This window comes from Caretta caretta, chromosome 1 (assembly GCF_965140235.1).
Source record: "Caretta caretta isolate rCarCar2 chromosome 1, rCarCar1.hap1, whole genome shotgun sequence".
Classification (NCBI taxonomy): domain Eukaryota; kingdom Metazoa; phylum Chordata; order Testudines; family Cheloniidae; genus Caretta; species Caretta caretta.
Window position 1 is genome coordinate 119910602 of NC_134206.1, and position 24240 is coordinate 119934841.

The 24240-nt window shown below is 39.6% G+C and overlaps 1 protein-coding gene across 1 annotated transcript in view; it reads right to left on the reverse strand.

The window, feature by feature from the left end:
* The window catches only part of EIF5B (eukaryotic translation initiation factor 5B), a 71800-nt gene that overhangs the window by 44847 nt on the left and 2713 nt on the right, over positions 1-24240 (reverse strand). The window contains exons 2-8 of the mRNA XM_048858059.2: positions 9492-9617; positions 9328-9412; positions 8261-8912; positions 7557-7768; positions 7176-7326; positions 5156-5251; positions 3494-3577 (exon numbers count right to left, since the gene is read on the reverse strand). Coding sequence (XP_048714016.2) covers positions 3494-3577; positions 5156-5251; positions 7176-7326; positions 7557-7768; positions 8261-8912; positions 9328-9412; positions 9492-9617 — 1406 coding nt within the window. The remainder of the gene's footprint in view (positions 1-3493; positions 3578-5155; positions 5252-7175; positions 7327-7556; positions 7769-8260; positions 8913-9327; positions 9413-9491; positions 9618-24240) is intronic.

Genomic DNA, 24240 nt, shown 5'->3' on the forward strand with positions numbered 1-24240 from the left:
TTGTGGAGTGGTTATAGAGCTCCTGGTCCTCCACAGTTAGCAGAGAGGACCAGGATGTATTGCAGTGGGGAGCTTAATAAATGTAAGAACTTCCTCAGTGGGAAGTTCCATCTACTGCAAGCACGGGCCTCTGTGTTTGTTTCTTCACAGCACATGGTGTCAGAACGAGGTGACTCTCTCTCCAGGAGGAGTAAAAGAAAGAAAAGACCCCCAGACTGTCAGAATGATGAGTGAATGGAGAAAGTGGAAAATCAGGGAAGAGACCTATGAAAGCTACAGCAGGAAGGAAGCAAAGCCCTGTCTCAGTGCAACAATGGAGTCCATAGCACAAATGGCTCTGTTAAAGAAGTTTGATTTTGGCAACTCAGGCGCTAGCCTTGTTAGATCAGGAAACTGGAACAATTCCAGATGGCTTTTGGCTTAACAGAGAAAGCATAAGAATACCAAGTAAACACCCTGATATTTGCCTTGGGTAGTGCTGCTGATGGTATCCTATATGTTCTACCCCCCACTGATGAGGAAAAGAAATACTTCAAAGTGTCTTCATGGGCAGACAACAGAATATATGAAAGGGCCAAATTTAATAGGAGGTGCCAGGAAGAAGGGGGAAAACAGCTGAGATTTATTACTGCAGTTCATAGTCTTGCTCCGGTGGAAAAAGGAAGCTCTAGCAGCCACTTGGGCCTGTGAACAGCTCAGTCCATATCTGTTTGGCTTGAATTTTAACATAGAAACAGCCCACATTATTGGGTTCAAAATCAACAGGATGACCTTCCCGCTTTGATTCAAAGATTTCTACTACAGCTGATGTGATTTGTCTCCCCAACACTGACTGCATACCAGGGAAAGCACTGCAGCATATACTCTGTCTAGAGCCCAAACTGAGCAGTGTAACCTTTTGTAACCTTTAACAGCTTAATATTGGGAACATTTTAGCATAAAAATAATGGTGCAATAAAACTCAATTTAGTTTTGAGGTTCAAGGTTCTAGGTCAGTTACAGAAAATTTATTCAGTAAAGGACTACTAGGTGTCACTTTGAATGATACAATCAAACTTTATTAAAAGAAAAAATGGTTAAGCAAATAGGCATGCAGTTATTACTTACATAATACTACAATTATACTTACGATTAAAGATGAAGTGTATCAATGGGGTGATCAACCTATTGATAACAGAGTGAAGTATAGCCTTATAACCCTGGAAACTAATGGGCCTTTTTAAAAAAAAATATAAATTGGAGCTTTCCTGCAATTTAGCAACACTGCTCCTTTATATTCCATTATACTACTAATTAACATTAAACTGCCTTTTACCATAATTGTATTTCTACCACCTTCTTACTGGCTCTTTACACATTAAGCCAGCTATAACCAAAACAGAACAGTAACATAACCCTGGGTCATGTCCTTGCTAACTCTTACTTTCCAACAACACACTGTCTCCAACTTATCTTTAAGTTCTCACACTAACAACTTCAATTTCGGATACTCCTCTAACAATTATGTTTGGGGCCTAAAATCACCTAACTTATTTCTTAATTTGAACCATCTTCTAGGCTACAGCAGCCACCAAGAAGAAGAAGAAACAACAGCTTCAGAGAAAGATGTCAAAGTCTACATTGACCTTGTTCTGGCAGCAATTCCAGCACCTGCCAGCCAACTTCAGCAAACAGAGATGAACCATTGAAGGATGAGACTTGCCAAAAAAAAAAAAAAAAGGGGGGGGGGGGGGGGAATGTGTAAGGAGTCAACTTCCAACAGACCTAACGCCACATTGGCAGGATGTAAAGGAGCTTCACACATGGCTAATGGCCTGCTTCTGAAAGGACAGAGTATTCTTAGCACTATGGTACTTCAGAAAGGGATGCTCTCCAAAATCCATGGGGGAGAGCAAGGTATAAACCAGTGCAGGACACAAGCAAAACCATCTGTATAGAGACCTGGTCTGAACAGGAAAATTCAGACCTTTGTAGATGGCTGCAAGATGCGTAAAAAGGGGAAAAATGAAACAAAAAACACCATGCCAGAACCATTACTCTCTACTAAGACCTATGACAGACCTTGGCAGCAGGTAACCACAGATTTGTTTTTCAGGAAAAAGACATACATATATGTTTGATTTGGCTATACTTATACAGACCTCATCAGCACAGATCATCCAAAAACTAAAATCAGCTTCTGTAAGACAGGGAATACCTGAAGTCCTCATGTCTGATAATGGGCCTCAATTTACCTCTGAAGCCTTCCTAGCATGAGGACTTGGATTTTGATCATCATACAAGTAGTCCACATTAGCCCCCAGAGTAACAGGGGATGGAGAAAGCAGTTAAATCAACTTCTGCAAAAATCAGTGGACCCATATAAAGCACTCCTGGCGAGTCAACAAAACTTGTATCTGAACTTTCTCCTACAGAACTTCTGATGGGAAAAGGACTAAGGACACCTTTACCTGTGGCACCAATGCAGCTTAAACTTAAGTGACCCAACCTGAAGGAATTTGAAAATAGGATGCTGAAATTGAAGTTTTGTTACTGCTGAATTTTTATGTTTGGCACAAAAACAAAAAAGAACTACCTGAACTGAGACCAGGGAACAAAGTTTGGCTCAAAAACTCCCTGATATTTGGAATTGTTCAGAACTTGTCAGAAACTCTCAGATCCCAAAGGGTGGAGACTCCAAAAAGACTTCTCCAGAGGTATCGGATTCATGTTCAATATTGCCCAACACGACAAAGGATCTGGGACCTGCAATTACTCTGTCAGGATGCGTGTCTCCTCCGTAGGGGGACTCCATTCACAAACTCAAAAGATCAGAGAACATGGTCTGGAAAACTGATCGGACTCTTTCAAACACTTGATCTTTAGAATACTCCAAGAGTACTGAAATGCAATTCATAGGTGGACACAGTAATATAAATAGTTTTAAGGAATTTGAAATTTATTGTGAATTGTGTGTATTTACATTGGTTTATAATTCAGTTTTACATTTTTTTATTATAAAAAAGGGAGATGTGGAGTGGTTATAGAATTCCTGGTCCTCCATAGCAAGGACTATGGACCAGGATGTACTGCAGCAGTAAGTTTAAAAAAATGTAGCAAGCTGCTTGAAGCATAGCTCTTTGTTTATTGTCCTCACTCTTATTACTCATCACAAACGTTAAGGTGGATCACTTAGTAAAGGACAATCACGAGTTTAATACTTCCCATTACAAAGGCCACATCTTAAAAGCTTTGTTTTCTGCACATCAGTGGAGTACATTCCTGCCCTACAGCTGTTTAGTTTCCCAAGCCAATCCATACAAACTGCTCAGCATTTGTGAAAACAAACCCTTTGGAATCTAGTCCTCCTGACAATGAGAGGACCAAAAAAACCTTTGACTCCAACTCTCCCAGTAGTGCAGGTGAGAGGTTTCTGAAGTTTCTAATTGAGAATATTTTAAAATGACTATGCCGGCAACATATGCTTTATTAATTGTTTAATATTACTACCAACCTGGTTCTGAAAGAGGAATTTCTTCTTGTACTGGTGTAACTGGTTCGACAACTTCTTCAGTTTGGGAAGACACCTCCATGGTTTCTGAGATTGCAAGGAAATCAACAAAATCACTGCTATATTGTCTGAGAATAATGCCTAGAGGGATACTATCTACTTGGTTAGATACATTTTACCACTGGATTCCATTTTAAAGTCAAACTAATACCAAGAAAACAAATCACTACTATATTTTAGGAAGATCAAACCAAAATGCATGAACCTGTTGATCTAAAAGGTTAGACAAACAGCTCCCAAAGCTATGCTTTCTCAAACAACATAAACAGGCTTGAAAGTGGACAGATGTTGGGTCAATTATTGGCTAAACAGGATTACCACCCATTCAAAAAAATAAAGATTCATCTCAGAGTTACCTGCTTTGGCAGAAAGATGTGATAATACAAATAAGTTTTCAGATCTCTCTCCATTCCCCAACCAAAAAAGGGGAAAATAAATCGTTACTAAACAGTAATTTAAATTGGTGGTTACTTTCACAATTATCAAAGTACGATCCTTCTCACAAAGGAAAAGGAGCTACTTACAGTTCAGCAGGATTAAAAGAAAAGACCAAAAAAACCAAAAGAATGTTATAGATGTTAAAGGTGTATCCATATTTCACTTAAAACTCTTTTTGGCATATAATTGATATTATGCTGAAAAAGCTGTAACAATCGTAACCACAGGAGAACTGTAAAGCAGGAATGTCAAACACTTAGCTACATGCAATCCATTAGATATCTATATCCAACTGCTCTGACAGACTCCAATGTTTCAGAATGTGATCACCCACCCTCATTATGTTTATTTTATGGCAATTAGTTGGAAAGACTCTGTGTGTCTGTCTGTCTGTCCGTCCGGGGTGGGGGTGGGGGGGAAGAGGGAATCAAATGTACAATTGATACAGCACTGTCTTTGAAAAAGCTCACAGAGGGCATCAACCCCCTTTCACCTTCAATAAGGGGTGGAGTGGGGGTGGGGGCTTTAACCGAAGTAATTCTAAAAGTAAATGCGTGTTGTGTCGTTTGAGTGAGGTGCATTACTGAGAGTGCTCATATTATATTAAAACCCCTCTCCACATTACAGGTTTTAAAAAGTGAATACATTGACTTTTAATAGCATGCTATATAACTCTTTCATTTTTGACTATACTTTTGTATTGTTGTATGAAAAGGTTTCAGTGATGCGGCCCTCAGGCCAATGTACTAGTCCTCATGTGGCTCGTGGTGATTTGAGTTTGAGATCCCTGCTTTACAGGTTCATTGATAAAGGGCACAAAAATCAATCAAATAGTCTTATTTTTTTAGGATAAAGCTTTCCTGCTTTTTCACTTCAGAAATATCAGTAAGTTTAGAACACTATAATCCCTGATGTTTAAAAAGTTAAAAAACCTCAAGCCATAACACCATGCCACCATCTACTGAGCCTTCATGATGTATATGGAGGACATGAGCCTTTTGTTGCTTTGCAATACACCTTTTTGTTACCTATATTGTTAGTGAACAAGAAAATGAAGCTGTATTAAGGTGAATGATCAAGAGTAATAGCAAAAAAGAAACTATGAAAAGTCAAAATCAGTTTATTCTATTATATGAAGAATTTTTTGCTGAAGTAAAATACACTCACCTTCTTTGTTTTCCTGTTGCTGTTGCTTCTTTTTCTTCTTGTCTTCATAAATTGGCCTCTTCTTTGGCACAGAATCTTTTGATGGCACTTCAACACCTGCAAAATGAGAATTAGAACCATTCAAGGAAGACAATGAACAGAACTAACCTGTAGATTAGTGACCAAGTTGGCAAACTAAAATAAAGATAAGATGTGGTTTAAATTAAAGACCAAAGTTTTCCATAACTGCACAAACTTAGGCTAAGTGCATATTCAGACACTTAAGTGGCCTGATTTGCAAGAAAATGCCAACAACATGCATCTTCATGAGGCATTTGTGGGGGCTCAACCTCTGGAAAAAAGGGGTCAGGCCACTTATGCTTAGGCATCGAACATTAGGTACCCGGGTTTGAAACTTTTGACTGAGGTTTACATTTGGTCCCACAAACATATACATTTAAAATTTAGCAGCGATAAGGTATCATCAGTAAAGGATCCTCTATTCTGGAATTCACTTCTAAGTGGCCTGACAGCAAACCTTGTTTTAGGGTCTTTAGGCTTCTTACCTGCCATCTCTCTTTTCTTAAGCTTTTAAAGAAGGCTAAATAGGTAGTATTTTGCCTGCTGGTAAAAGTATTGTGCTTCTGAAGTTACATAATTGTGTGCCAAGTAAAAAATGAAGATCAGTGCCTTCATTTTCTACCTCATCAGAAAGATGGGACCTCCAGTGGCACTCCTCCCTCATTTGCTTTAAAATAACTTTCTAGCATGAGAGTAGAAAGTTGACCTAGTGCAAGAGGGAAGGATTGCCACTGAAATACCAAGAGTATTTGCTCCAACACCCTAGGTTCCTCTTAAATACCTTCCACTCAATTACCACCGAGACCAAGACCTGCAAAGTTTGAGATCTGACAAGATTACACAGAGGTGTATAATTTTGCAATGAATCAGCAGAATTCCAGAGAAAGCTAGTTATAAACTACAGCAGTAAATGTACAGAAACCATGGGCCTTAATGAGGTTTTTTTATTTAAAAACATTCCAACAACTTTTGTCAGAGTGCCTAAACAGTTTGGATCCTGACTATTTGAGAGCACCTCTCTTTCACCAAGATAGCACATAGTTATGCTCAGTGGAGGCACTCAAGCTAGTTTCTTCCAGATTTAAAAGGCAAGAGACCCAAGACCTCGCCTCTGGAATTCACTTCCTACTTTAGTCTGCCAGGAACCAAAATTACTTACTTTCAATACATACTGCAAGACTCATCTAATTTTTCTGGCCTTATGAGATTGGGATGTCCAAGTAGTAATTCTTCATAGGCATTTATTTTTGGTGGTAACTGATATATTATATTTGCCACCTTAATCTATGTATTAGCCAATTTTCCCTTCAGGTTTTATGGTTATATTTAATAACTCTATAAGCACAGAGCTACTCTGATAACTATTGTTAAGGATACGATTCTCTCACAGAGATCACAGATTCACATGACTTTCCGCGACCTCCATGACTTCTTCCAGGAACACTGCCTGCTGCAGCCAGCCCCAGGGAGCCGCAGCCAGTGGAGATGGGAGGCCGCCCAAACAACTGGCCCACGGCCAGCCCCGGGCCAGCTGGAGCAGCAGCCAGGATTGGATCAACCCCCACCCCGGGGCTGAAGCAGCAGTAGTCGGTCTCTGCTGCAGGAGCAATGGAGGAGCTGGAGAAGCTGCAAGCCTTGGCAGTGCTCTGTTTGTGGTACCCCCACCCCAGGGTATTTTTGGTAAATCAGGGAAAGATTGTGGGCTTCTGTGAATTCCACAACCGGTCGCTGAGTTTTACTAAAAATACCCATGACAGAATCTTAATTTTAACTATTAATAAATCTGAAATAAAAATATTGCTTTCCTTGGCCACAGAAACACACTAATTTTCACATGACATTTTTGGGTATATTCTGCTTGAAGCAACATGGGACCTAGATAACAGAAGAAAGAATCTGCAAAGTTTTCCTTGAGCAGTAAGTGCACAAAAAGAGCTTAGGATTTTACAAAACTACTTACCTTGAGCTTGGAGTAGTTTAAGAGTAGCCTCTGCTCTGGCTCTAGCTTCTCGCTGGGATTTAGTTAAAAGCTTTCCCTCCTTTTTCAAACGCTCTTTTCTCTCTTTCTCTTTTTGCTTCTTCCTTTCTTTTCTTTCTTGTTCCAATCGTTCCTATGAAAGTAAACAGTGATACAGAAAAATATCACTATGCATTTTTGTGATTTATGGAATTAGTTATCAAACTACAAGGATTTATTACAATTTATAGCTGACAAGAAGGGGGACCTTCCACTACTTTCAGTGAGTTTTCACTGTATATATAGTAAGGGCCTAAGCCTGCAACAGACTGAGTGGGGGTGCACCACTTCCCTAACCCTCACCCATCTGAACACATGCAGTACCTCCTCTTTACGCTTAGCTTCTAGCTCCTCAAGTCGTTTTAAGCGCTCTTCCTCCTCTCTCTTTGCCCTTTCTTCCTCCTCTTTCATCTTAGCCAAGGCTTCTTGCATAGCTTTAACTGTAGCTTTACTGGGACCTTTTTTCTTCTCTTTCTCTTCTTTCTCAACCTTCTTTTTCTTCTTGTCTTTTTTCTTTTTGTCCCCCTCATCATCAGCTACATAAGAAAAAGACAGATATTCAGGGGTGTCAGAAATTCAATTTAAAAAGACTCCAGATAGTTTAGTATTTAAAATACTATGTTTTGCTTAATTCCAGATCTGAGAAACATTGCTGATTCTGATTTCATACTGAAAAAGAAAAAAATTGACTCTTAAATCATAGCGATAAGACTCTGAAGTGTTCATGTAATAGATGTCTAAGAATCAAGCAGTGAAAAATTACGTTTGCACTGCAGAGCTATAAATATATAGCGCAGTGAGAATTCACCATGTGGCACTTTCTTTCCATATACCTGGACAATGTACAGACCAGGAAAAATGCCCATGGGTGAACCACATACAATAAAATATATATATAGCTATTAAATATCTTTAATATTATTGACTTTGGAAAAAGCTGCAATCACAATCACTGGTTTATCTCATTAATTATTAAAGAGAAAAAAAAGTCTGATTGCATCGAATATTACTCTCCTAAAATTACCAACCTTCTGCCGCTGTAGGAGCCTCTCCCTTTTCCCCTGCTGCAGCAGCTGGAATAGCTTCAGGAGAAGCTGCCTCTTCAGCTCTCTTTGGAATCTCCTTCTGCTTTACCTGTTCTTTACCAGCTTCCAACTCTTCTTTTTCCTTCTGTTTTTTCAGTTTGGCTTTTTCCTCCTCACGTTTTTTTCTCTCACGCTCTTTTTTTTCTGCCTTCTTCTGAGCCACTGTTTTTATTTTGAATGAAGGCTCCTCTTCCTCATCCCCACTTTCAGCATTAGGAGCAGGCTTTCCCTTTTGATTTTTCTTTTGACCCTTTTTAGATTGGGAGAAATCGTCTGATTCATCAGCACTCTCACCCGAGGACACTGCTCGTGTACTCTCTTTACTTTTCTTAACGTTAGCTTCATCCTCTTCTGAAAGGTCCAGCTTTTTATTTGATTTTTCAGTTCTTCCTTTGCCTTTTTTAAGCAATATCTCACAATCATCATCATCGCTGCCAGAGTGAGTTTCAGTTTTTGGTTTCTGAGTCTTTTTAGATTTTGTATCCTTACCCTCCATTTCTTCACTGTCATCATCGTCAAAACTGATTTTTTTACTCTTCCCTCTCTTTTTTTTGTCTTGTTTTGAGAAGCCGATTTCTTGGTCGTCATTCTCTGGCTGGTAATCAAACAAACATGTTTAATTTTTTCATGGAAAATTAAATGTTTTCAACTGCAAAATTCGGCAATTATATACGACTCCTCTTATTGAGGATAGAGTTTGAGTAGTAGTGAAGGGATACCTGAAGTAACTAAAGACAGCCCACAATAAAGAACGCTCTACTTATTCCATCACATTTTTCTAATGCTTATCTGGGTGCAAAAGTGGTTTAAGCTAAAAGTTATCATTGTTTGCCTCCAACGCAGAAGAGTAGTTAAAAGCAATCATTACTTTTAAATATTAGTCAATTTTCATTTAGGTCTTCCTACTATACAGCAGCACCAAAACTTATGTAATCTGCGAGTAAAGGATTTGAGTACCCAAAAACTGCCCTTTTCAAAATGCTATTTGTCAATAACCCCTCAACTTTCACCTTTGCTGAAGCAGGTTCTCTGTCAACCTTCCCTCCTTGTACCTCTACAGACAGTTCTTCCAGTTCCTTTAGGATATCATCTTCACTAAAGAAAAAGTTAAAATCACGTAAGTATTTGTTTATTTGTAATTGAATACAATAATGAAAGGGACAAAATTATTTACTCAAATTCTTGTTTCTTCTTTTCTTTTTTCTTTTTGCCTTTAGATTTTTGTGGTTCCTGCTCCTTGGCAGCACCTGCTCCCTCTATTTCAGCAGCAAGAGCATCAAGGTCAATATCATCTTTGGCACTAAACAGAAAGATAAAATAGCTTTACTAGAAGCTCAAATTAAAAAGGAAGTTACCTAAAGGAGTTTAAGTTACCAACATGAGTACATTTAACAATTTCCACAGACACTTCAGAATGAAACTTAAATTTTATGTATTTTTCATCTCACAGTAAATTTAAAAGACGACATTTAGGCTCCCATCCATCTTAAAATTAAATGATATGGGAACGGTTTTGTAATGCAGTTCCACAAGTCAACTAAAATTTCCCTAAATGTACATATCAGGCCTGTGCTACAATGCAAAGTCACTGCATCCCAACCAGTATCATTGTGCACTGTCAAAATGTGAAGATTGAGTTTAGCAATCCCAAACCATAGTAACTTCAATTCTCTTCTCCCCTCCTGAGGATATATGTATACACACACACAAAATATCACAGAAGAGTGGGGGGGGATCTGTATCATGCATGTTCATATGACCGTAGTTTTTTAAAGAAACAAACTCTGTAAAAATTATGTATAATAACCAAATTCCAAAACTAATTTCTAACAAATTCAAAAGAAAGCCTACCCAAAGCTATAGACACTAGTTACCATGAAGGAAAAAAAATTGTTTGTAGGACGCAGATACAAGTGATAAAGTTTCTCCTTTAGCATTTACATCACCAAAGCATAACATAAGTCAGCGGTTCTCAAACTTATTTGATCATGCCCCCCTTCTGTCCCCCAGCTCTGAAGGCAGTGCTACTATCAGTGAAGTAGTAGGGGCGACAACACTATACCATGCCACCCTTACTTCTCCACTTCTGCCAGCAGCAGCACTGCCTTCAGACACAGAGCTGGGCATCCAGCCAGCAGCCGCCGCTGCAGTTCTTCAGCCCCCCAGCAAGTTCTTTAAAATCTTTTTTTAAAACCTCCTAAAGCTTCTCATGCCCTCCAGAATACATTCCATGAACTCTTGGATGCCCCCCAGTTTGAGAATTTCTGACATAGCATGCTTTCCTTCAAGATATGTCCACAGGTTCATCCTTACTCAAATCAGAAGTCACAGGAAGAAAAGGCCCTTTAAATCATATAGCCCATCTTTCTGCCAGTGCCACGCAGTTCCCTATACCATATTCTACAGTGTTTTGCTCAGCCTAATTTTGGGAGTCCCAATCACAGAGGTTTCCAACACTTCGAGAATTATTCCCACTCTAACGATTCATACAGTCATGAATTTTTTTCTTGATGTGTCTTAAACTTGCCTCCTAATTCAATCCCATTACCTCTTGTGCCACTCTAAATAATTCCTCTAAATTCTGGGTACCTTTCTGTAACCATACAAATTTAGTTCTTCTGGTCTTTCAACTCCACCCCTCCAGCCGCAATAATTATTTTTGTTCATTTCTTCTATTGACAAGTTTGAGGGAGACCTTTCTAAAAAGTATCACGTCCAGAAATGAATGTTCTATGTGCAGTTACTCCAGAGCCTCAGAGAGAGGAAATACTATTACCTTAATTTCCTGCTCCATGACCTGAAGCATTTGGGTATTCAGCTCAAGACTCCCTTAGCTTACCATTTTCTCTTTTTGGCAGTGTATTACTTTGCAAGTTCATGTCTAATCTGCTACTCATGCCTCTTCTAGCCATCAGAATCTTTACCTGAAGAGGCAGAATTTGCCATCAGTACCACATACATCTCCCTCACATATCAGTTCCAAATGCAACTATCTCACAATTACATTCTGAAATGTCTCCCTGCTATTTGATGGATTCATGAATACTGCTGAAATCTGATCCACAAAGTGTCTGACTCTGTATCTAAAGAAATATCACAAAAGAATATGCACTTCTTTGAAATTCAGATTTTCCAAGACAGCAGCAAATGTCTGAATTAATAATTGCCAAGTATTACTATTGCTAAGCTCAATCATTTAAAAAAAACAAAAACACTAAAACCCATCAAATTATGAGATTTTAAAAATACAGTATGAGTCCTTTTTGTTTGCCACCGGGTGTTTCAGCCAAGTTTTCAGGCTTTTCTAAGAAATCATGAGGACATTAAGACAATGAACAAAACTATATAAAGATAGATTTTAAGTGATTATAAGTAGCAGGCGTAGAGATCAACGTTGGTTACTTAAGAAAATAAAATGGGCAGCCCGAGTTCTACAAACAAAACAGGATTTGAATCAAGCAGTGTCTCACCCTGACAGACAGTATAGTTCCTCAATACACAGGGTAGGACCCTTTTTCCAGCCTGGGACCCCCTTCCCCTGTTCAAAGTCTTTGTCTTCCAGATGTTTCTCCAGGTGTTGAGTTGGGGGGGAGGGGGAGAAGAGAGACCAAGTGATGTCATCACTTCCAGTCTTATATTTTCTTCCAGCTTGCTGGAAAGATCTTTTGCTGTGACATGGGGATGAGACAAGTAGCGTTGGAACAGGAGGGCCAAGGCCCTCCCACTTTTTGCTGGCCATTAGGACAAGTAATGAGGGGCAGGAACCCAGGGAGAAGGGGTGGTGTGAGGGCGGAGCTACAGTTCAGGCACCTGTTGGACCCCCACACACACACACTTTTAGGGAGCTTCTAACGCTCCTGGATCAGGCAGTCCCCATTGCTCAAATCTCCATTGTATACGTGCTCTCACTGTGAAGTTTCTGGGATGGCCGTTGAGAGAGTGGATTCCCTATAATGGGCCATCAGCACATCTGGCTGGTCCTTTGCTGGACAGAAAGGTTGACTGTGGGCGTCTCCCAACCTCACTACATATTTTAACACACACTGCAAAAACTTCATACCTTGACATACAGCGATAGCACATACAATCCAACTGGATATTAACGTTGAACAGATCAAGACTTTCAAAATGATACCTCACAGTGCATACTTTGTACAAAACTATCATAATTATATGACAGTGGTGAATATGGGGATCCCAGGGTGCTACCTGAGGTACAGAGTGGCACAGTGGTATTAAATTTATACAGAGAAACAGAAGTAGTGCTGGCTGATTGAAATAGGTCTGACAGAGAACGTTTCTGACAGAGAGTAAAAGGCGGGAGCACAGAAAATACAGAAAGGGCTCCCAATCTTTCCTTTCATATGAGCCCACACTCAACCAGTTGACGCATCCCAGAATTCTTTGAGACAGTTGTCTAAAGAGGCATAATAAGAAATGACTATTGTTTCTCACTTGGTATTTTTGACAGGGGAAGTGAGCCTGGCCCTCCAGACATTTGCTCGCAACCCTCTTGGGAACTGCAATCTGTAAATTTAGAACTTCTGTGCTAGTCCATGAATTTCTCTTTACTATGCCTTCACAGTTTGGCTACCCCAGGGGTGGCCAACCTGCGGCTCTGGAGCCACATGCGGCTCTTCAGAAGTTATCATGCGGCTCCTTGTTTAGGTACTGACTCTGGCGCTGGAGCTACAGGCACCAACTTTCCAATGTGCCAGGAGGTGCTCACTGCTCAATCCCTGGCTCTGCCACAGGTCCTGGCCCCACTCCACCCCTTCCTACTCCCTCCCCTGAGCCTGCTGTGCCCTCGCTCTTCCTGTCTCCTCTCTCCCCCAGAGCCTCCTGCATGCAACAAAACAGCTGATCGGGAGATGTGGGGAGGGAAGGGGAGGTGCTGATCAACGGTGCTTCCAGTGGGTGGGAGGCGCTGGTAGCGGGGGGGTGGGGGCTGCTGACATATTACTGTGGCTCTTTGGCAATGTACATTGGTCAATTCTGGCTCTCTCTCAGGCTCAGGTTGATCTGGGCTACACATAGGGAAATTAAAGACCTCAACCTTAAGAATCAAATTCAGTTTTGGAAAAAATTAACCTCTTAACTATTCAAGATTCCCTTCCTTCCCAATTGTTGTGAGCTTCTAGGAAATTCAGTAGCTTTCAGACTGAAAAGGAATTGAGAAAGTATGCTGAACACAGTCCTACAGACTCCTGCGATAATACGTTTGCTCCCTTAGCATAGACGCTATTATGCTTATTTTAAATCAGCATTGCTCTTAAATTCAACCAAGTTACAGTATGTTAAAATTAAAACACAACCTTTATTCTCTCTCTCTCTCTCACACACACACACGCGCGCGCGCGCTTTCTTTAGGCAAACTGTTCAGTGAAGGAGGTAATTCCCCACTCTTCATTAAGGGCCTAATCCTGAAAGGAACAGAGAATGCTCAGTTCCCCACACAGGATCCTCAGGTCTTTACATGATTAGGCCATATACTTCTCTGTGCTAACTTGTGATCATCATCAGATGCAAAGCTATGATGTCTAGAGTGGAGACATCAATTCAGTTATAAACCAGTGCTCTATGATGTACTCTTTGATACACTAAGTATCACAAATGCTCAAAATTTAAGCCATCCACGACTGGAATCTTCTCGAACTCCTTAGTCTCTGAGCCAAAAAAACCAACACACAATACAAAGCCATTACATAAAAACCCAAGGGAAGTGGGAAACTATAAAGCCCAGCATTACTGCAGATGGGATACTTTATGTACTTCCATATTTTAAAGTGTTTGAATTACTTACAATTTTAATTAAATCTGAACTTCCGGGCTTTTGAACAGTTGTCTGTTTGGAGTTTATTGATTACAAAAACATAGTAGTTAAAATTTCGACCCTTAAACATACACAACTTTGAAGTGTTTGGTAATTTCTTTAGGATTTAGTAAAAATTTAACACTGGATCAGGGAAAGAAGAAGATTGAGGGGGTACAGTCTCCTTTCTCCTGGCAGCTTCCGACGATCCCATACATCTCCTAAGGTTCACTGGAGGAGAATCTATCTACTGCTGACCTCAGGAGGTGCACAAGAGGTGTACATGGGCAAGCACATCAGTTCCTACTGAACTTTATTAGACAGCCCCCAGACTGCACCCCCTGCCAGTCTCATGGGTCTCCAACCCCCCTGTGGGCCTCCATTTATAAGCCCTAGGAGCATCAAAGCCCATCAATTCCAGCCACCACAACAAGCCTTGGGAGACATTTTGGGAGCCTCTTGGACCCTCCCCTCAAACCCTATAGCCTCTGAATACATATTATGGCCCCTCCTTCCTCTCCATTACCCAAATTCCTACACAGCTTAGAGGACTCTGCAGTCTCATATACAACAGTAAGCTTGTTTGTTTCTAAAACCTCCTAAGGCTCATAGAAAGAAAAGGAGTACTTGTGACACCTTAGAGACAAATTGGTTAGTCTCGAAGGTGCCACAAGTACTCCTTTTCTTTTTGTGAATACAGATTAACACGGCTGTTACTCTGAAACCTAAGGCTCATAGGATTAGCCTCCAGCGATCCTCTTAAAACTCACAGTAGGTGGTGGGCCCCCATTCAAACTACAGTTTACATGATGGGCTGCCCAGAAGACAGTAAGCTTTAAGAGGCTCACAGAGGACTTACCGTTCCTCCAGATCTCAGGAAGTTCAAAGAAAATAAAGGAGAGTAAAGCCTCAGAGCTATCACACAAACATTCCCCAACTTCCTTAGGTCCTCTGAACTAGGCCTCACTTCCTACCTGATTTGGGGAGTGCACGGGTGCAGAAGCACAGATGTGGGGACAGAAAGAGGAGTTTCGCTGGTACACAAAAGAACAGGGAACATTTACTTCTCCCCCACCCACGCTCTGCACAGGAAACTTAGCAATGGAACCTCTTTCCCCGCTGGCTTCTTCTAATTCCCAGCTCTGGTTTTGGTGCTGAGAATGAACCAGAGTTCTCTCATTCCCCAATCCTGATATTATTTAAAGTGTTAACTTATAGTCTGGACACCTAACCTTTACTTCTATACACTACAGACATAACCTACCACTTTTTAAAGTATTTACTGGATTCAGGCAAATGGATTTTTTTTTGCCAGGGCAGAACTCAGATACAAAGGAAAAAAAAAAAAAAAAAACTCAGTTACACAAACTAAACTATGAAGCAGCTACTATTACCTCACAATCAGCTTGCAAAGATTTAATGTTATATCTTAGTTAGAAAATCATTTTTGTTTATAGTTAGTACACTCTGAAATAAAAATAGCAAATTGTTAGTCCAGTTAGCTTCAAAAAGCTAAGTGATATAATTCTCAAAGGCTTCCTGCTCAAAACTCCCACTTAGTATAATGTATTAAAATAGAAACTGCAACACAAAATGTTCCAAAATTATGTATGTTGTTATAGCCATTTACTGAAGTGTAATGTGTTTATTAATTTCCCCAAAACCTTGCATACAGGAATCAAAGCATTACTCACCAGTCTGGAAAGTATTTCAAGTTGAAAAGTAAGTAAAGATACAGCACCTATCTCTGCTCAACCAGCTACAGAAGAGCTATCCAATAGTTCTTCTATTTATAAGACTCCAAGCAGTTGCAAGCTATTGAGTCAGAAAAAGAGGAAAATCCCTAGTGATAAGCATGTGACCCGAGGAAACCTATCCCAGCGGCTTGTCTTGTTAGGGAGGGCAAGAGATAAATTGGTTTAAAAATTAAGTATTGGTATGGACTTAGTTCCACAAAACAAAAAAAAAGCATACTTTATGAGAATTCCTTTTCTGATGCAACATCTTGCAACAACTGGAATCTTGAAGTTCCATGTTAAAGTCATTAAGAAACCATAGTTCATCACAATTCAGATTCATGAAATCCATAAATGATGTTCAAGCATATTTATCTCAATCTTTTTTCAATAAGATTCTATATAATATTTTGGCTGCAGACACACAATGACAGCACTGCAGCAGTTTTACACTTTGTTGATGTTTGGAAGGGCGTATCTTTGTAAAAGCTAGAAAGTTTGGGGGAAGGAGGTTGTTTTGTTTTTTAAATAGAAGTCTAGGATTCTGCAGAGGTTGGTAGGTATAGAATTCCACTAGGAAAAGCAAAGTTTAAGCCATTTTTAAAACAAGATGTACACTTATAAATCAAAAGTGACAAGGTAAAAAGCAAAACATGTTTTCCTAGCCCAAAATGTTGTGAAATAATTTCACACTCATCTCTCTCTTTTTAAACCAACTGAAATTAAATATTTTTGGATGTTATTCTACATTTTCAAATATATTTATTTCAACTGCAACACAGAATACAAAGTGTACAGTGTTCATTTTATATTATTACAAATATTTGCACTGTAAAAATGACAAAAGAAACTATTTTTCAATTCACCTCATACAATACCGAAATGCAATCTCTTTATCATGAAAGTGCAACTAACAAATATAGGGGTTTTTAATGTAACTGCACTCAAAAACAAAACAAAGTAAAACTTCAGAGCCTACAAGTCCACTCAGTCCCACTTCTTGTTCAGCCAATCGCTAGAACACACACTTGTTTACTTTTTCCAGGAGATAACGCTGCCTGCTTCTTGTTTACAATGTCACCTGATAGTGAGAACAGGTGTTCTCATGGCACTGTTGTAGCCAGCGTCGCCAGATATTTATGTGCCAGATGCGTTAAAGATTCATATGTCCCTTCATGCTCCAACCACCATTCCAGAGGACATGCTTCCATGCTGATGACTTCTCATTAAAAAAATAATACATTACATTTGTGACTGAACTTCTTGGGAGAGAATTGTATGTACCCTTCTCTGTTTTGTAGGCTCTAAAGTTTTACATTGCATTCAAAAACAAAACCGTTTTTTTGTACATAATTCTATATTTGTAAGTTCAACTTTCATGATAAGGAGATTGTATTACAGTACTTGTATGAGGTGAATTGTAAAATATTCTCTTAAAGAAAAGGAGGACTTGTGGCACCTTGGAGACTAACAAATTTATTTGAGCATAAGCTTTCGTGAGCTACAGCTCACTTCATCTTGTTTATAGCACATTTGTAATAAAAATATAAAGTGAGCACAGTACACTTTGTGTTCTGTGTTGCAATTAAAATCAATATATTTGAAAATGTAGAAAACATCTAAAAATATTTAAATAAATGGTATTTTATTATTGTTTAACAGTGCAATTAATTATGATTCCTAAACCTGAAGACTGAAACTCAGATTATGTAACAGACATCTTGGACAGATTTGTTCCCTTAGTCAGCAAGTATTAAATTAAACAGAAAAAAGAAAAAGCTATTCAGCCATGTATGAACTGAGCAACTGGAGCGGTGCGGTTTATAAGTAGCGTATGGAAGAAGGGCCAAGTTCTCTTCAGTTAAATCAGTTCAGCTCCATTAAAGTTAATTAATGGAAATACACCAGAGTAATGTACTTTTTCAAATCCAGCATCCCAAGACAGGGATACAATTCCAATTTCTACATCGATAAGCAGAGTCAACAGGAAACACGATCTATCATCCACTGAAACTGAAGCAAAGGCTTACAAGGTAACAAAGACGCATAGGTTCAAGATGACAAGTGTTTTCTGCATCAACCAGCCATTCACCAAGAGTCTGGGAAATACAAACATGACCACTGAGGTGTGCCTTCTGCTTTAAAGGTGCTACAGGTAACAAGCTATACATTTGACTACAGCCAAAATGAACAGTTCTTGCTCAAAGGACTTTCCAGTTAAAAAAAAAAAAAAATGGCTCACCGTGTAAAATGACAGCAACTTTACAAAGCCTCCCAGTTTTTAAAACTAGAAGAGTACAATAAACCAACAGAACAAGAAAGTTGCATCACTACAACATAATACACTCACTGCTCATGTTTCTAAAAGGAAGTGTTTATGAGATTAATTTTGCTGAAGCAACTCTCATGATATGTCAATTTCAGTTACACCAGCACTGCTCCAAGTGAATTAAAGGGACACCAGCAACTTAGGTCACTTCCATTTTTTTGGACCTGCCATTTTACTGTTAATATCCCAATGACTACAAATGAAAGTTTTCCAGGAATACTCAGAAAGAGGAAAAACAATGTACTTCATGCATTTGACTTCACCATTTTCCTGAATAGTAAGTGTCCCTCGTTTGTTTGTGGGGGTCTTTACACCCAAAACAGGAAAGAGAAAAGCATTTAAAAACTGTAAACTGATTGAAAGACTACTGAAATTGACAGGAGTGCATGTATTACCAGAGACTACTTTTAGCTCTTTAAAACTGACGAGATTTCAAGTTGATGGTATCTCCTCAAGGAAGTAACCATAGAATAACTAATTTTCTGATGCACAGCATATGAAAGCTTTTGCCCATAAGAAGTTTGAAATTAATCAAACTTTTTAGAGTGTGCAGATTGCACATCAATTTCTTGTTTCATACCATCTTTAAGTGGGGCTTTAAGGGGAAAATGCCTATGTTATGTGACTAAATGGGACTTACTAGCTAGCTCTGGAATGCCATTCAAGACATTCAGATGTTGTCCTTGGTCCAAGTCTCTTTCTACTCAGATAGACAAGGGCTAGAAACACTAAGGAAGCAATACTTTGTTTCCAGAGTAAGAAAGCTATTTTCAACACTAATGCAACCCCTTCCTGCAACATTAAATGTAATCTGAAAAAATTTGGCTGTTATATACCCACACACAGAATGTAAACATCGCCTAGGTGGTCTTTTCCTTCTTATTTCTCATATTAGAAATCCAGGTCTTTTTCATTCAGTTTATCCTGGAAAACCATGGTTGACAGAAGTAGTAAAACCTGTCAACCAACTAACTAGGAAGTAAAACCTGATTGAGAAAGGATGAACATTTTGTTCAAGCTCTTTAAAAAGATATTTCATTTGTGCCCAGACTCATTTGACAAACAGCTGGAAGAATAGGTCTAGCTACCACACCAACACTTCTATCCCTTCAGTTTAAGGCTCAGAGAGCGCCTAATCGTCTGTGGATCATATAAGCAAAACCTGATGAAAAAAATGAGTTAAGAACTTGTATTCGAGCATTGTGGGTTTTCTTGGTGTTTTTAAAAGCAGGAACTCTTTCTGTGAGACATCCTACGACAAAGATGCACAAGCCTTCCCCTCTCCCCAACCCTCTTTCACATATCACATTTAAAAGTATGATGGTGCAAAAGTTCTAGCCAGACAAAGTTAAAAATGAAAGGACTGACAGAAAAACTAGATACCAAGCTACAACAATGCAAACTCTCCTTTTAACAGTTACAGTGGACAGAGGATAGAGCTGCGAAAGCATCTGACTGCATGTTAGGAATGTTAACAATAAGGCTTCATTTGTTGCAAGCAGGTTGAACATAAACGAATGTGGTTTTTTTTAAATGGAGTTTATTTAAAATGATAATATCTTAAAATATTTAAATAAATATGCTGAATCCATGAGTCCCTATCAAAAACTGTGAGTTAAAGGCAGCTTTTCTATATAAAGAATAGGGGGGAAACATCTAACTTTTCAGGTTAAGATTTAGAAACGTAGCATAATAGGTCACATGACATATTAAGGGCTTGTTTTGTTTAATAAAAATGCATTTTAAATGGTGGTTGGTATGTTTAATTAAATTCCAGTTACCATCTCAATGCAGCTGGGCACAAATCATGACCAAAAATGTTAAATTATTAGTAAATAAGCAACAGTCACCATTTTCTAAGACACTTAAAGTGTACAATTATTTAATAAGAATCTGAAAATATTAAGTGATATAATTGCTTAAAATGTATATAGTTATAGCATACCCACCTAGGTGGCAAAAATATCTAAAACCTAAATTTACGATCTATTTAGTTCTAAATCAAGATGTTTTAATATTTATTATATCAACCAATAAGAATGCACTTGTCTTTAGAAAATAACTGAAGTATAGAGGGAAAAGTTGATTAATACTGAAGATTTAAGTCACTCCACCCAGACTGCAAGCCTATTCATTTTGGTTCACAATTTTCAGGAATGTTCTGAAGACTACAGGAATAGTGTTTCCATTCTCTGCTGCCATGCCATGTACTGTTTCCACAACTGTGACAATGAGTAATTAAACTGTTTATAAAGCCTACCTATCATAGAATATCAGGGTTGGAAGGGACCTCAGGAGGTCATCTAGTCCAACCCCCGGCTCAAAGCAGGGCCAATCCCCAACTAAATCACCCCAGCCAGGGATTTGTCAAGCCTGACCTTGAAAACTTCTAAGGAAGGAGAGATTCCACCACCTCCCCAGGTAACCTATTCCAATGCTTCACCACCCTCCTAGTGAAAAAGTTTTTCCTAATATCCAACCTAAACCTCCCCCACTGCAACTTAAGACCATTACTCCTCATTCTGTCATCTGGTACCACAGAGATCAGTCTAGATCCATCCTCTTTGGAACCCCCTTTTTCAGGTAGTTGAAAGCAGCTATCAAATCCCACCTCATTCTTCTCTTCTGCAGACTAAACAATCCCAGTTCCCTCAGCCTCTCCTCATAAGTCATGCGTTCCAGACCCCTAATCATTTTTGTTGCTCTTCGCTGGACTCTCTCCAATTTATCCACATCCTTCTTGTAGTGTGGGGCCCAAAACTGGACACAGTACTCCAGATGAGGCCTCACCAATGTTGAATAGAGGGGAACGATCACGTCCCTCAATCTGCTCGCTATGCCCCTACTTATACATCCCAAAATGCCATTAGCCTTCTTGGCAACAAGGGCACACTATTGACTCATATCCAGATTCTCGTCCACTGTAACCCCTAGGTCCTTTTCTGCAGAACTGCTGCCGAGCCATTCGGTCCCTAGTCTGTAGCGGTGCATGGGGTTCTTCCGTCCTAAGTGCAGGACTCTGTACTTGTCCTTGTTGAACCTCATCAGATTTCTTCTGGCCCAATCCTCCAATTTGTCTAGGTCCCTCTGTATCCTATCCCTACCCTCCAGCGTATCTACCTCTCCTTCCAGTTTAGTGTCATCTGCAAACTTGCTCAGGGTGCAATCCACACCATCCTCCAGAACGTTAATGAAGATATTGAATAAAACCGGCCCGAGGACCGACCCTTGGGGCACTCCACTTGATACCGGCTGCCAACTAGACATGGAGCCATTGATCACTACCCGTTGAGCCCAACAATCTAGCCAGCTTTCTATCCACCCGATAGTCCATTCATCCAGCCCATACTTCTTTAACTTGCTGGCAAGAATACTGTGGGAGACCGTGTCAAAAGCTTTACTAAAGTCAAGGAACAACACGTCCACCGCTTTCCCCTCATTCACAGAGCCAGTTATCTCGTCACAGAAGGCAATTAGATTAGTCAGGCATGACTTGACCTTGGTGAATCCATGCTGACTGTTCCTGATCACTTTCCTCTCCTCTAAGTGCTTCAGAATTGATTCCTTGAGGACCTGCTCCATGATTTTTCCAGGGACTGAGGTGAGGCTGACTGGCCTGTAGTTCCCAGGATCTTCCTTCTTCCCTTTTTTAAAGATGGGCACTACATTAGCCTTTTTCCAGTCATCTGAGACTTCCCCGGATCGCCATGAGTTTTCAAAGATAATGGCCAATGGCTCTGCAATCGCATCCGCCAACTCCTTTAGCACTCTCAGATGCAGCGCATCCAGCCCCATGGACTTGTGTTCGTCCAGCTTTTCTAAATAGTCCCAAACCACTTCTTTCTCCACAGAGGGCTGGTCACTTCCTCCCCATGCTGTGCTGCCCAGTGCAGTAGTCTGGGAGCCGACTGTGTTTGTGAAGACGGAGGCAAAAAAAGCATTGAGTACATTAGCTTTTTCCACATCCTCTGTCACTAGGTTGCCTCCCTCATTCAGTAAGGTGCCCACACTTTCCTTGACTTGCTTCTTGTTGCTAACATACCTGAAGAAACCGAAACCCTTCTTGTTACTCTTAACATCTCTTGCTAGCTGCAACTCCAGGTGTGATTTGGCCTTCCTGATTTCACTCCTGCATGTCCGAGCAATATTTTTTTTACTCTTCCCTGGTCATTTGTCTAATCTTCCACTTCTTGGAAGCTTCTTTTTTATGTTCAAGATCAGCAAGGATTTCACTGTTAAGCCAAGCTGGTCGCCTGCCATATTTACTATTCTTTCTACACATCGGTACACCCCAGGTAACACACAGAAACAGATAAGATTTAAACTGAAAGAGAAACCCCACTACTTAAGTTATTCTATAAATAAAAGCAATCCAGCTATTAGTATAAATATCTGAAGACCAATCATAGTAGCCAGGCACAGACACTAGTCTTTCCAATCCACAGATGGCACTGTTATTTCTTTAAAGGGATCCACCAAACCACCCACAAAAGGTAATTTTTATGACACTAGGAAAGAAAAATGATTCATTTACAGCAAAGGTAGCCCTGTTCACCTCAGACTGTGTCAATAACCCTTATGAACAAAGCCTATTAATAGCACAATTAATCTCTACTTTAGAGTTCTGTACTGGCAGGAACCACTAATATCAAAACGCCTCCCACATTAGATTTCCAAAAGCAAAGTGTTCAGCAGACTTTAGGGAGCCTTCAGCTCTACTCCCTGCTGCAGTTATAAGAAGCTCCGCTTGGGGTATTATTTTGCAGGGAAAAGGTGGATGGGGCAGTTGTTGGAAATATATTGGTAACATAGAAAGTTTACTAACTAAAAGGAAAGGTGATAATATGCTTCAAATTATTATAAACTTCTCAGTGGTTTTTCTGCTGCATCAGAAAGACTGACACCAAAAAAAGAAGCACAAGAGGAAAAACTAGTTAGTACATGACACTAGCAATTTAACTTGCAGAAAACCAAGCAATACACAGAACTATGTTAGTTGTACTATAACTCTTAATTTATCTAGTGTTCATTCTTGGCTGCAGAATCATCCGTTTGGCACTTATGACTTCTAAAGCAATATGCATGAATGATCACAGGAGTATGCCTGTGCAACAGACTGCAAGGCCAAAGGGTACCAAAATAAGAGTGAGAATAAACACAGCCAAAGATTAAATACTTGGAAGTAAAAAGAACTGGTAAGGAAGGAAGGAACATAAGAAAGAGAGACTTACAAGGAGAAAGATAGAAAATATGGAAGGCCCAGGACACCTGGATGGGAAACGGTTTTGTAACATAATACCACATGCCTATATGGAAGTCTGCAGCAACAGCGTGTGGTGTGAATTCAAAGCAAAATGGCAAGAGCCCTATATTTTCCCACCACCACCCCTCTCCCCACTCAAACTTTCCATGCAAGAAAATCCTGCACAATAGGTTCACACCTGTGCTGCTAGAGTTCATAGCCAAGGCCCTCTGTATCCTACAACCAGCTGGAACTAAATTCTGCATCGAGGCATTTCTGTTGCACTCTCATGCAGGAGACTGAAAATTTTTTACATTTACATTTTTAAAGAAATTGAGTTCTCTTATTGAAAGAGTATCAGTACAACACAACCACTAAAACTTCAGGAAGTCACTAGTTAAGGCAGCCTCCACATGCCTTAACACCCAAATATCATATCTGAAGGCACTCACTCTTCACCCGAAAAACTCCACTGATCACAATGCATACAAAGTTCTTTTACATCAATCTTAACTCCAAGCAAACTGGATAAATATATTCTCTATAGACATATTCACAGAAAAAATACCTATAATCAGCTATTTGTATCTGGAAGTATGGTGCTCAGAATTAAGATTTATGCATAAGTGTGATGCAGAGAAATTTGATGTATTCACTGGTTATATGGTGAAAGTAAATCTATATAGAAAATCAGTGTTGAAAAGAATGTTTACGAGAGATGTGGGCAAATTGGAGAGAATCCAGAGAAGAGCAATACAAGATGGAAAGGTTAAAAAAAAAACTGGACATGTTTAGTCTTGAGAA